The following is a 13,948-nucleotide window of genomic DNA, read 5'->3' as shown; positions in this document are numbered from 1 at the left end:
TCATAGGAGAGGTGCTCCATCCCTCTAATAATAATTATATATATATATATATTTATATGATCATCTCTCCCCAGTTCCTTAGGCCAGGCTCTGAAGCACTTAAGGTAACATTTAAACAGAAGATTGACAGATTTTGCCTTTTAACTGATTTTCTTTTCAAAGTTCAAAATCTGTATCTAGTGTAAAAGAAGGGCTTCCCCAGGAGTTTGCAAAGTTTATTTCTCTTTTCTTGCCAGATACTACTTCACCAACTGGCACGGGACCAGTGAGAGCGAGCCCTCGGTGTGGAGACATTGCCCAAGGAAGGCAAAGGCCTACGAGAAGAAGCTGGCACCAGAAGGAACCCCAATTCTTGATGGATTCTCCCTGGAATACATCTTTGCACAGGTAAGGGGTCACTTGCAGGTATCTCTGACATTGTACAAAAACTGTGGGACTGCTTGAAAGACCTATTTTCAAACTTCTAAAATACATATAATGTCCCTGTTAGTGTTGATAAGAGTTTTCTGTGCTTCTGTGTGGTGGGGAGAAGAGAATTTGCTGCATGAAGAACAATCCATTGATAGGCAGAATGTATGAAAAAAATGTCTATATTTTTATAGGTACTTTCTTTTAATAGTAAGTAATTTTGGATATAAATTCAGTTACCTTTTGTGAAACATTTACATGTAACTTTAATACTTATAGTCCTATAGAGGAACAGCAGCAGCATTAAATCATAAAGCTAAAATACATCTGGCAGTACTGTGCCCTTTTAATGAGTCTTTTTTCTTGTGGGGTGTTAAAACATAGATAAAAATTGACTGATAATCCCACTGTCCCACTGCCTGATTATGTGCAGTTTTACTTTTCTTCTCTTGTCCCAAGTGGTTTTGCAAACCAAAAACTGGTTTCACAAAAAAATGGGAAGATTCAAGTTGATGGAGGCTTGTGAAATAAGTAAATTGAATGCACTGAGAAAAACTCATGTACTGTTAATTCTGAGTGTAGTTACTGCAGAATTTTCAGACTCTGAAACCTGATCTTATCCTTCAAAAAAAGGGACAACATGAAGCTGCTCCAATGAATCCTTGTTATGTAGTTGTGAAACCACAGTGAAAGAAAATACCAGAGGAACACTAATGCAATAAGGCAACAGAAATGTCTTTGCTCTTTGGTAACCGAATACATTTCAGGCTGTCCCAGAGCAAAGCAGAGCACAGACTTTGCAGGCTTGGCTTTTGTGTGGCTTAGAGATGAGCCCATGAGGTCCATGGAGACCTTGGATAGGGAAGGGCAGTGATAAAGCAGAGACACAAAGTAGTTATTGGAGACAAGAAAGCAAATGATGAAGGTGCTGGAAGAGGACAGAGGTGGTGATTTCTTTGGTTAATTGAAAAAAAAGGGGATTTTTGGTGGGCTGATGTATAAGCGAAGGGGATGGGTTTGAGTCTTGGGAGGCTCTTGTTGCTCAGGGAGATCTCTGACCTTTTGCTGGCTCATGGACAAAGTGGCAAATAGCAAAGCTGGAAACTTGCTCTTTTTGTTCCTATTCAGGGTCAGTATGACTTAGTGAAAGGCCTGGCACCGATCCGGGACCCCAGAAATGAACAAGAGGTTCATGAAATTGAGAATGAATGTCTGGGCATGGCTGTCCTAGCAATCTCCCACTATGCCATCAACAAAAAAGTGAAGCTTCCAGAGCTTCCCAAGGATATCAGGTGAGCTTGGATAAATTCTTTGTCACTGTTGGTGCTGCTGTTTTTCTCTTCCAGGAGGGGTTTTAACTCCTAGTATTATTTTTCCTTCTAGTTACAAGCAGTATATTCCTGAAAGTCTGAACAAGACCATCAGACAGAGGAATTTCTTAACCAGGATTCGGATAAATAATGTTTTCAAGCATTTCCTTAAAGAGTTTAACAACAAAACCATTTGTGACAGCAGCGTGTCCCCACGGGACCTGAAAGTGAAATATTTATCCACAATGGAGACCTTGACTAAACATTACGGAGCAGAGATTTTTGAGACTTCATTTTTGCTGATTTCTTCTGAGAATGAAATAAATAGATTTAATTGTGGAGACAATGAGAAGTATGAAGTCATGGTAACAGGAAACAATGGAATTCAGTGGAGGCTCAAGCCAAGTGTAAGTAACCCGTGATAACTGGGAATTAGAGGATTCTTTTGGGGGCATAACAACTGTTAAAAATTATCTTCAGAAACTGCAGATCGACTTTTTATTGAAAGGGCTTCTATAGGATTACAGGATTATACAGGTTGGGAGAACCTCAGGAAGTGTCCAGTCTAACCCCCTGTTGAGGGTTAGCTTTGAGATCAGACCTTTGCTCAGGGCTTTATCCATCCAGGTGTTGAAAAATTCCAAGGATGGACCCTGAACAACCTTGGTGGGCAACCTGTTTACCAGGAAAATTAAAGACTCTACTTTATCTACCAGACCAGACACAGCTCAAAAAGCATTAAAAAATTAAATAGCTTTATTAGACATATTTGAATGGATTATATTCTATATTATATTCCATATATTATAAATTATTATATAATTATGTAATGAATTTGTAATGAAGTTTTGTTTTAGAGTAAAAACAAAAAGCAACAAAAAAACCCACTTTTCTTATTATACTTTTATCCAAAATGTATTTGCAGTCTGTACAGACAGAGAAAGAGAAGAAGAAAAAATCTGATGGCAAAACCAAAAAGGATGAAGAAAAACACAAACTTCGGGAGTCATGGAACAATTTTTCCTATTTTCCTGAAATCACCCACATTGTCATTAAGGAGTCTACAGTCAGCATCAACAAACAGGACAACAAAAGGATGGTAAGAACCAAACCAGGGATGGGTTTCCCTTCCATGGGGAGCCATAGGGGTGGTTGGGCAGCAGGTGAACACATCCTTGAGGAACATTTTTAATGTAAATGACACTGAAATATGTTGCCCTTAACACTGGACAGATGCAAAAGTGCCCATGAGAAGTTGGTGAGTGCAGTTGTTTCTCTACACTTGGCATAAGAGTTTCCCTTCCAGATCTTGTGGATTAGAGGAGAACTTGGGATGCTGGAGAATGGAAGTTTCCAGCCTGTAACAAGTGGGGAGGATAGAGAATGATCAGTGTTGGCTCCTTGAATAGAACAATTTTTAGCCAAAAATCTGGCTGTTAAACATTCCTGCAATGCTTTAAGAGAGCTGTAAGGATTCTTTCCAAGGATATGTCTGTGTTGTAGGAACTGAAGCTGTCCTCCCACGACGAGGCCCTGTCCTTCACGTCCCTCATCGACGGCTACTTCAGGCTCACAGCAGACGCCCACCACTACCTGTGCACAGATGTGGCTCCTCCACTCATTGAGCACAACATCAAAAACGGCTGCCATGGGCCCATCTGGTCAGTAAAATGTGCCACTTTTATTTTTCCACTTGGATAATTAGTCCTCTGATGCTGCTGCATAGGGAATCCATGGAGGAAATCTGGTATTTGGATGGTTGGTCATTACCAGAAGGTTGTAGAGCAACTTGGTTTTGTTAAGGATTATATGGAAAAAATTCACTCTTTCTCTCCACAGAAATTTATTTGTCTATAAAACCAAATTTTCCTCACCAAGGGCATATTTTGTGACTTATTTCACCAGTGGCTATGAATAGATGGGAATATTTTAGGTACAGCTGAAGTGTGTCTACACTGACCCTGGCAGTCCTTGGAAGGATGAACAAAGCCTTGGGTTTTTTAAATACCTAAAAGAATTGTCTTCCCTTCTACCCACCTTTTGGCTTTTCCTTTTATGTTTAAGATGCAGGATGTAGAAAACCATATGCACCATATGTTGGTTGCAGAATTTCCCCTTGATAAATCTTTCCTCCCTTGCTCTGTGCAGCTCAGAGGTCTTTTCCAACTGGTTTGATTCTGTAATAATAACAATAATAATAATATATTTTGGATGCTCATTTGTTGGTTTTCCTCATGGAACATTCCCTTCCAGCACGGAATATGCCATCAACAAACTGCGCCAGGAAGGGAATGAGGTGGGAACGTACGTGTTGAGATGGAGCTGCACGAACTTCAACCACATCCTCATGACAGTGACTTGTTTGGAAGGCTCAGAGGTAGGTCAGATGTGGCATCCCCAGCAGGAATCTGATAATGAGCTGAAGACTCCAGAACGTCTCCACTTTTAGCAGTAAAACATGATGGAAATTAAGCATTTAAAACTCATATAGTGTGAGAATGACATAGAGAATTTGTCACTGCAACTTACCTTGAATGGTTCCAATTCCCTTGAGAACCTTCTTGAACATGGACTTAATTATATGGATTTATTTCTGTTCCCACACTGGCCTCAGCTGGGAGCCTGACTCAGTATTTTGGGAGAATATTTAGTGTTCACACAAGAATAATAATTGTAAAAATGCACATAAGCTCTTAGGGAAAAATGTTAATTGAGGCCAAGAAGGGATATTTGATAGTGGGTTCATCTTCTGATGATATTTGCAAAAAAACCAGCTGATCAGCACTGTCTTCCAACAGACAGGGCAGTGAGGCAGTGAGACAGGAAAGGAATTTTGTCTTGGAAAACATTCAGGCTCATTGTGAAGCTTTGGGAGGGGAGAGGTGAGGGAGCAGGTGTAGGGGGGAGGCCTTGAAAAGTCTTGAGATGGGCTAGTCCAAAAGTTAAGTTTTTCTTCCTCACCACCTTTGAATGAAACTGGAAGGTCTCAAAAACAGCCTGAAATCTTGTTTCAGTGGTTGAACAATGTGGGTTGTGAAAGGGACTTCTGCTATTTTTAAGTTGAGATTTTGAAACTGTGGTCCAGGTTCTGCAATTCTTGACCAAGTGAAGAGAAAGTTCCTCCAAAAGAGGCAGAACTTCTGCATATTCTTGGGCTCTAAAACACCAAAGCTATAATTTGGGTTTGTGAGGGGCTTGCATCTATATGTTGCTGCTCTGCTCTGTTGTTATGAGCCTTCCTGGAACTGGAAGATTACAGGAATTTTAGGTCTTGTCCTGCTTTGTTGCACTTTGATTAGAGGACCCTGCCTTAGGAGCAAGTGATTAACTGCTCCTACTTGTGATTGCAAAGGTTTTGGGAAGCTTTTATGCCTTTACAAACATATTTGCTTTCTTTTTTTCCCTTTTTCTCACTAATCCCAGGTGATAAATAACTCAGGGCAGTACAAGAACTTCCAGATTGAGGTGAAGAAAGGCGGGTACTTCCTCCACGGCTCAAACAAGTCTTTTGCATCCTTAAAAGAGCTGATGGATCACCTGAAAGGACAAATCCTTCGGACAGACAACATCAGCTTTACACTGAAGAGGTGCTGCCAACCCAGACCAAGAGGTAACCTGACCTTCAACAATTTTTTTGTTGCAAGAAAATAACCTCCAGGAACAGGAGGGATTCTTAGTGTGTTCAGTTTGTGCTGTGGCAAAGGAGGGTTGTAACCCTTGGTTTGGAGCTGTTTGCTCTCATTATGAGCTGCTGTTCACTCAATTCATCTTCATGAAGCAGCTTTTGGTCTGCAAGTGATGGCAAGAACAGCCTTGTGGCAGGAAATCATCTGTGAGGCCACATTTTAGGGGCTGGGACAATCGTGCACTTGTTGAACTCTTGATGCCAACACTTACTGAAGCTGTTTGCTCTGAACTACCAGTGTCTTGCAGCTGAATTTTGTGTGAAAGAGGAAACACAGTGGTGTGATTGTGTTGATCAGATAATGGTTTCCTGTTAGAACCAGGGGAATAACTGAGCCACGGTAATACCTGATGTTCTGAGGGGTTTGCAGAGACACTGAGCACATGAAGAACATGGAGAATTATCTGGAGCAGGGGGAAATTGTACTTTTTGACATTTGACATTTTGGTTACATTTTGATGACTGTGTTTGGAATAATATGTAATAAAATGGGTCAGGGAGTTGAGTGCCCACTTCAGCTTTTCATTGACATTAAGTACAGCAGGATTTAGTGCTGTTCCTTTTCTCTTCCCTGTTTTTTTTTTCCTTCTTTTTGAATATATTTAATTGGTTATTCACTAAGAAGTTTAGGGGATGCAGAAATAAAGCAGCTTTTGCAGTGTGTGGTTATTACTGATGGTTTCAAAGTGCCAGGTGATGGTTTAGCCCCAGCACCCATGCTCTGCTCCCAGCAGTGGGAAGGCTGGATGCAAACACACATCCAAATCCATCATCTCATAATAAATAATGCCTAGAGGTCAAAATTCATGTGCAAAACTTCTGCATCTACCCTGACCAGAAGCAGTGGGGAGGAAGCACTGGGTTTTTGAGCCTTTTCCTTCTGTTCATTTCCCATCCCCCAGTTTAATTCCAGTGCTCTGGGAACAGACTGTGAGCGTTTCTCAGAGCACAAGGAATTTGATGAGGGTAAAGAGAGGAGACTCCAGCTACTCCTTACACACTGGAAAGGAGATGTACCTGTTGGCAGGAGGGAGTGTGGGGGATATTTTACTTCATGGACAGCAGAGATTTTGCCTCTCTCAGTCTTTCTGAGAGAAAACACTATTCAGTTGTTTTTCAGCCCCAATATTGCAAATATTAACACTGTGTTTATACTATAAATATGTGACTGTGCTTTAGTGAATTCTCTGTTGAATGATGAGCAGAAGTCAGGTCAAAGTTTCTTTTTTCCCCTCCAGAAATCTCCAACCTGCTGGTTGCAACCAAGAAGGCACAGGAATGGCAGCCTGCTTATTCCATGGGGCAGCTGAGTTTCCATTGGATCCGCAAGGAAGAAATCCTGCAGGTGGGTGCCTGGGCTGCCCCTGGAATCCCAGATTGTGGCAGCCACTGGTCCCAGTCACATGACACAAAGTCACCCCATCGTGGCTGGTTCTGCCACTCCTTTTTCTCCTCAGCTAAACTTCACTGGAATCTTTATTAAATCCTCTGATTGCAGAATCCAAATGTTTGTATGTCCTCGTGTGAAAAAAAAATGGCCTTTCACTAGAAATCAACTTGATATTTGAGCGGTTTTCTAATGTAAAAGAGGTGTTTCTAAGGTCATTTCACAAAAGTTTTAAGAGCTGTTTTGTTGCTAAATGTGGCTGTGTTTTTTTAAAGCCTGACTTATCAGAGAAACGGGCAACTTGAGGTTTAAGACAATGTCCTGCAGTAAAAAAGGTGAAGTATTCAAAATCTGTGTACAATCTGAGCATTCAGATTTTTGTGTTCTAAATTTCCCCAAATTTTCTGATAGTTGTTCACAGTCAGTGATGCAGATCCACCTGAATAAACCTCAGCAAACACACAGTGGCTTGAGTACACAAATCAGATTTAATGTTTCTAAAAAGAGCTCTTCAATCATCCCATTGTCTTCTTCTGTTAAATAAAAAGGTTTGGGGGTTTTTTTAGTTGCATCACTGCGTGTGCAGGATAGAAATGGTGGTGATTGTTTTTGGATGGGTATATTTACACTCAGCATTCAGGCTTCCTGCAAAAATACCCTCAAGTGGAATCCTCTGTTACTGAGGAGGAAATTACTTACCCAAACAAAGCATTCCATTGAAATATTACTTCCTCTAACTTTTGGAAACACATTAAAGATCACCTCAACAGCAGCTCATTGTGAATAAGAGGCCAGTTGTTATTTATTCATTTGTTTAGTCTGGTAAGGTTAAATCACAGGCAACCTGTTTGATGTTTCTGGAGGTAGAATATCCCAGGAGTTTAGGTGGTGAGGATGCTCAGAGATCATTCAAGTACAGAATAACTGAACTGACATTGGATTCTCACTGTTATAATTTTAAGTCTGGATGTAGCTCAATCAATTGGAGAGACAGAGTAAAGTGCAGATTCAAATATTTGTTTAAAACTACCCTTGTTTGCTCCGTGTCTGAGAAACTTTTGGTGTGCTGTGTCTCAGGGTGAACACCTTGGAAGAGGGACGAGAACACAGATCTACTCGGGGATGCTCAACCTCAAGGATGATGAGAACGAAGGATATCAAAATGAAAAAGAGATTAAAGTCCTGCTCAAAGTCCTGGACCCCAGCCACAGAGATATTTCCTTGGCAAGTTGTTCCTTTTTGTGTGTCCTGCAAATACTGGGCCTTGTGTTGTCACTGAAAACATCAGGATAAATCAAACTCTATATTTTTTTTAGGATTAGAAATTAGAACTAGTATGACTTTACTCCAGGCTTGGATACTCAGGGAATGGCTCCACTTACATGCACAAGACTTTCAGAACTTTTCACCTATCTGCACCTTTTTAGCAAACAAAGAAATGAGTGTTTATTGCTTCTAAATGACATAATTCTCTTTATTAATTAGCATTCTATCTTCTATTGCTTATTGATTTCTCACTTCTCCTGCTAATTAGTCCACATTTTCTGTCTTTTTATTATCTTTTTCACAGATAGGGAGTTTCCAGCACATGCTGAATTGTTAGTCTCTGTTAGTCTTTGTTAAGTCTCTTCTTTATCTTCTGGTTACTGCAACATATCTTTGGAGGGCTATAAATTCTGCATTCCAGGTGTCCAGCTTTCAGCTCCCCCAGGCTTTGTTCATTGGAGCTTATCTGGGTTAGTTTAGCAAAATTAAAATTCCACGGATTTTCCAATCAAACTCTAACAATAGCTATGAAAAAAACTTTAGCTATGTGCTGCCTAAAGTGGAAAATTACACTGCTTGTGATGAATACACTGTTTACGGTTAATTAAAACAATTAATTAAAAAGTTAATTTAAACCAGTAATTAAAAAAAAATTGATTAGGAAAGTTATATCATTTCCAACAGTGGATAACTCTGAAAAGTCTTTAAAAAAGAGGTTGGGGGTGGGAAAATGCTGAAGGCACAGCTCGTGGTTTTAGGCAGTGGGATGGCACATCCCCACCACTGTTCATGTGGCTAAAAACAGTGATTTTATACAAGGTTTTGTTCCCTGATGCTCTGGATTTGTTAAACTCCTGGAATGCTGGCACCAGGAGCAGCAGTTCAGTGCTGACCTCTGTCCCCTTCCCACAGGCCTTCTTTGAGACAGCCAGCATGATGAGGCAGGTGTCCCACAAGCACATCGTGCTCCTCCACGGCGTCTGCATCCGGGACGTGGAAAGTGAGTCCAGGAAACATTCCCAGGAGCAGTTTGGGAAGGACAGGGCAGTCTTTGAGCTTGGCCCTGGCACAGGGGAGATGGGCTTGGCAACTCTGCCTCTTGAGTTTTCAAGAGTGGAATTGGAACAGCAAAGCAGCTGCAAAGTCCTTTCTGTTAAAAAGTCTCCCCTTCCAACACTGTCTTTGAATACGGGTGATTCTCTAAGGCTGGAATGCCAGAGGGACAGCGACAGTGTCGATACAAACCAGCCTTTTGGAAGGAGGTTTTTCCCTGGGAAGGCTCTGCCCTGTGGGCTTTGAAATGCTTTGTTTGGGTTTACTGTTCATTTACTACATGATGCCACTCAGGCTTTTAATGTGGACTCTGGGCACTGAAATAAACCCTTGAGGAGGGTGAAACAAAGACATGGGATAACCTCTGGCCTGGGAGCAGAGGGGACACGGTGACAGGCCCATGAAATGACTCCAGACACTGGTTATTGCAGTACTGACTTGGTGCCCCTGACTTTGCAGATATCATGGTTGAAGAGTTTGTGGAATTTGGGCCTCTGGATCTGTTCATGCATCGGAAAAGTGAAGTCCTGACAACTCCTTGGAAATTCAAAGTCGCCAAACAACTTGCAAGTGCCCTGAGCTACCTGGTAAGAGGCACCTTGGCAAAGGCATTGCCGGGGGCTGCTGCAGCCTGATTTTCCACCCAGGAAAATACAAGTGCTTAAGTGTGAACAGTATGTTTCCCTACTTCTCATTTCCTTTTTTTTCTCCAGTTTTTTCCAAGCTTTTTGGATTTCAGTTTAGAGTATATTACAGTGATCCCTCATGGTTCACTGTCCTCCCTCCATATGCTGGAGCACTCACTGTTCTTTTCCAACTTTTCTGTAGGAGGATAAGGATTTGGTCCATGGGAATGTGTGCACTAAAAACATCCTTCTGGCAAGAGAGGGAATTGATACTGAATATGGTCCTTTCATAAAGCTGAGCGATCCAGGAATACCCATAACGGTGCTGTCCAGGCAAGGTATGGCCGGGAATGGGATCTCTAGTGTGGTGGGGAAGGGGAAAGGAAGAAATATCATTTATACCAGCCAGAACTGGCTCTAGAATAGAAGTTATCAGCTTTTATGGATCTGAGAACTACACAGTGGGTGCTTAGAGTATCAGTTTCTCTTAAAAAAACGTTACATCTCATGAGATAGGACAGAAGGAATCTGTTTCTGGATGGCTCCTTGTAAAAGCCATAGGAACATCCTTCTGGGAACAGGGATTTGAGAATCAACATTTCCCCAAGACTGGACAAATACTGCAGCTTCAGTTTATTTTAGTTAAGCAGCTGTTAGACTAATTCAGTTGAAGGCTGGTTTTCCACTCCTGATATTCACCCCACAATGTGGATCCTGTGTTTTATCCAAGAACGTGTTGAGCGAATTCCCTGGATTGCACCTGAGTGTGTTGAAGACTCCAAAAATCTCAGCATTGCAGCAGATAAGTGGAGCTTTGGTACAACCCTGTGGGAAATCTGCTACAATGGAGAAATTCCACTGAAAGACAAGACACTGGCAGAGGTAAAACCATGTTACACAAACTTTGCTTTGGCATTTCAGATCCATCCCCTTTGGCACTTCAGTTTCCAAACCTCGTTTGAGTTTTTAGCTCACAGGAAACCAGCTCAGCTGGACTGGATAAGGGGCTGATCCCATCTGGATTGCCACAGGTTGCAGCAGGAATTCTTGTCCTTACATCAAAAATTGCTAATTATTGCTTCAACCTGACCTTGTTGGAGCACAGCAATGATTGAACACAACTTCTGATGTGCTCACACTGGTCCTTTTCACAGAACCCCTGAGTGGTTGGGGTTGGAAGGGACCTCAAAGCTCATCCTGTTCCACCCCCTGCCATGGGCAGGAACACCTTCCACTAGCCCAGGTTGCTCCAAGCCCCGTCCAACCTGGCTTTGGACACTTCCAGGGGTGGGACAACCACAGCTTCTCTGAGCAACCTGTGCCAGGGCCTCACCACCATCACAGCCAAGAATTCCTTCCCGATATCCCATTTAACCCTGCCCTCTTGCAGTGGGAAGCCATTCTCCCTTGTCCCAAGTCCCTCTCCAGCTCTCCTGGAGCCCCTTTAGGCACTGGAAGGGGCTCTAAGGTCTCTCTGGAGCCTTCTCTTCTCCAGATGAACACCCCCAGCTCTCCCAGCCTTTTCTAACCCCTGTGCCCAGCTGGAACCTGAGTGAGGTTCTCCCAGTCAGCTCTGTAGTTCTGCTCCTGTTTCTTTCAGACACCAGTTCCAGATGGTCTCCTGTGGGACACCACTGTGGTTCACTCTGAATCCTAAATAATTGAAATATCTTGTGCTGTTCTGCTGGCAGTTTGTGTTCATTGCATCTGTTCCAAATGTGCTTTCTCCCTCTGGAAGTTTTGCTGTGCTGGGAACGTGATAGAGCAAGGCAGCAAAGGAAATGTCCGAGTGCCTGAGTCACTGCCCAGGCTGGATCAGGAACTCCCTGCCCTGGCTCCAGCCCCCTTCCTGCATGTGGGATAGCTCCACAGAGCTTGGGAATGCACAAAACCACCTTTCATTCCCCCTGCCCTGGCGCTGGTACCTCCTGAGGAGCAGCCAGTGTGTCCTTGGCAAGCGTTTCCCCTCAGCCATTTGTCCTGGTACATGAGGAACATGACAAACCTGGCAGAAAATAACTTCTGAAAGGTGAAATCTTTTAAAAAAGTGTAAAAACTTCATCTGTGTTAAGTGGTTGCTCCAAACAACACCAGATGCAGCACAACAGTAATTCTCTACTGGTAGGAGATCAGAGTTCCAGCTGAAAGGGGGGATTTCCTTGGCAAAGTTCACGACAAGTTAAGGATTTAATGGTCTTCTGATGCAGAACGTAGAATCACAGAATCATTTAGGTTGGAATATAACTCTTAGATCCCTGAGTCCAAGCATTCCCCCAGCTCAGAATCCTGAGGTTTTGAGGCTATGATTCACTCAGGAGTGTCTTTTTGTGCCCACAGAAGGAGAGGTTCTATGAGGGGCACTTTGTGCTGGCCACACCATCGTGCAAGGAGCTGGCAGACCTGATGAAACAGTGCATGAATTATGACCCCCACCAGAGACCCTTCTTCAGGGCCATCATGAGGGACATCAACAAACTGGAGGAGCAAAGTAAGGCTTTGGGATAGGGATCATGGAATCCTGGAATGGTTTGGGTTGGGAGGGATCTTAAGGATCATCTCATTCCAACCCAAGGCTGATTTATTTGGTTAAACTGGACACCTGACTTCTGTCTTCCCTGTTGGCTGTGCTGACAGCTGTGTTGGGTCCCTGCAACAGGGACTAACCATGTCTGTAGATGTAGATGTAGTAAATACTCAGGGAAGCTGAGTAACTACTACAGGGTGGGAAGTACACCCAGAGAAAACTTGATCTGGAAGCAGACCCAGCAACCAACCCACAAAGTGAGGGAAGATCAGCAAGAGATAGACTGGCCTGTAGGTATGGAGGAATTCCCTGTCAGAAAGCAGGAAAATTGTGACAGTGGGATAGGCACAGTAACAGCAGTAGACTGAAGTGAGCAAGGATGCCTTGGGGTGTTGAGACCGAGGTGTCCATGCAGGAATCTGTCTAATCTGGGACAGATTTTTCTGTCCATTTTTTTTTCTGTCCAGATTTTTTCTGACCGTGTTTTTCCACTCCTAGATCCTGATATTGTGTCGGAGAAGAAGCCCGTTACCGAGGTCGATCCCACTCTCTTTGAGAAACGATTCTTGAAAAGAATCCGGGATTTGGGAGAGGTAAGAGGAATGTCAGACACAGAACACAGATATATGTGTGTGTGTGTCTGTCCCCAGAGCCACGTGCTGTGTCATAGGAGATGTGGATCATAAACACCTAAAATAGTGCTTTAGTGTTGCTGTCAGTGAACAGTGTTCCCAATAATGCTCTTTTCTCTCCCAATTAGGGCCACTTTGGCAAGGTTGAACTCTGCAGATACGACCCAGAAGGCGACAACACAGGGGAGCAAGTGGCAGTGAAATCCCTAAAGCCAGAGAGTGGAGGGAACCACATTGCTGACCTCAAGAAGGAAATAGAAATCCTGAGGAATCTCTATCATGACAACATCGTCAAATACAAGGGCATCTGCACAGAAGATGGTAAATTGTGTAGAATATTAAAAGCATACACTGAAAGCATAAGGGTTTTCCTTTGAAAATAAAGCATTTTATAAATGTCCTGCCAGGAACGGGTTCTCCTGGATTGGTAGAGTGATGGATAATGGGATTTAGCTACCAGTGCTGCAGCTCGTTCAAAAGCTGTTGGTATTCATGGCCTGAGAAGCGTCACCTGTGTGCAAACTAAACATGCTCTGGTTTTAGGAGGAAGCGGGATTAAGCTCATCATGGAATTTCTTCCCTCTGGGAGCCTAAAGGAGTATCTCCCACGGAACAAGAACAAAATCAATCTCAAGCAGCTGCTGAGATACGCGGTTCAGATCTGCAAGGTGAGCTGGGACCGGAGCTGTTGGATCAGTTTAATATCTAATTTAACAGAGTGAAGAGGAAAAGAGGTCAGGAACAAACCCATTCTCCTCTTCTGTCCCCAAGGACCTGAATCCTAAAGCAGTCTCTCCCCTGCTATGGGTGCTACTGGCACAAAGATCAGAGGAGGAATAATTAGAACGTTCCCTTGCTTAAAAGTTGTTTTGAGAAGTTGTTCCTGCTGCAGAATTTGGAGTATTAGGAGGGAGGGCAGCACTTGGAGTGTGGGTTGGCAAGAGGGAAGGAGCAAGGTGCAAGTCTAAAGGGAGGAAGAGACGTGAGTGCAGAGCGTGGTCAGACCATGTGAAGCACGAAGTGCAGAAAAACAGGGATTAAAATATTGGAGGACCAA

At 43.0% G+C, this 13,948-nt stretch overlaps 1 protein-coding gene across 1 annotated transcript in view; it reads left to right on the top strand.

Moving 5' to 3' along the window:
• Positions 1-13,948, top strand: part of JAK1 (Janus kinase 1) — a 50,663-nt gene that overhangs the window by 35,070 nt on the left and 1,645 nt on the right. Inside the window, exons 5-21 of the mRNA XM_017805469.1 lie at positions 237-387; positions 1,537-1,700; positions 1,792-2,125; positions 2,644-2,817; positions 3,222-3,379; positions 3,972-4,095; positions 5,142-5,328; positions 6,642-6,748; positions 7,868-8,014; positions 8,969-9,056; positions 9,569-9,696; positions 9,938-10,073; positions 10,466-10,617; positions 12,073-12,223; positions 12,758-12,852; positions 13,020-13,212; positions 13,435-13,559. Coding sequence (XP_017660958.1) covers positions 237-387; positions 1,537-1,700; positions 1,792-2,125; positions 2,644-2,817; positions 3,222-3,379; positions 3,972-4,095; positions 5,142-5,328; positions 6,642-6,748; positions 7,868-8,014; positions 8,969-9,056; positions 9,569-9,696; positions 9,938-10,073; positions 10,466-10,617; positions 12,073-12,223; positions 12,758-12,852; positions 13,020-13,212; positions 13,435-13,559 — 2,614 coding nt within the window. The remainder of the gene's footprint in view (positions 1-236; positions 388-1,536; positions 1,701-1,791; positions 2,126-2,643; positions 2,818-3,221; positions 3,380-3,971; positions 4,096-5,141; positions 5,329-6,641; positions 6,749-7,867; positions 8,015-8,968; positions 9,057-9,568; positions 9,697-9,937; positions 10,074-10,465; positions 10,618-12,072; positions 12,224-12,757; positions 12,853-13,019; positions 13,213-13,434; positions 13,560-13,948) is intronic.

Source organism: Lepidothrix coronata, unplaced genomic scaffold (genome assembly GCF_001604755.1).
Source record: "Lepidothrix coronata isolate B3197 unplaced genomic scaffold, Lepidothrix_coronata-1.0 Scaffold12, whole genome shotgun sequence".
NCBI lineage: Eukaryota > Metazoa > Chordata > Aves > Passeriformes > Pipridae > Lepidothrix > Lepidothrix coronata.
The sequence above is the reverse complement of the archived record's forward strand: the minus strand, read 5'-3'. Positions and strand labels throughout refer to the sequence as shown.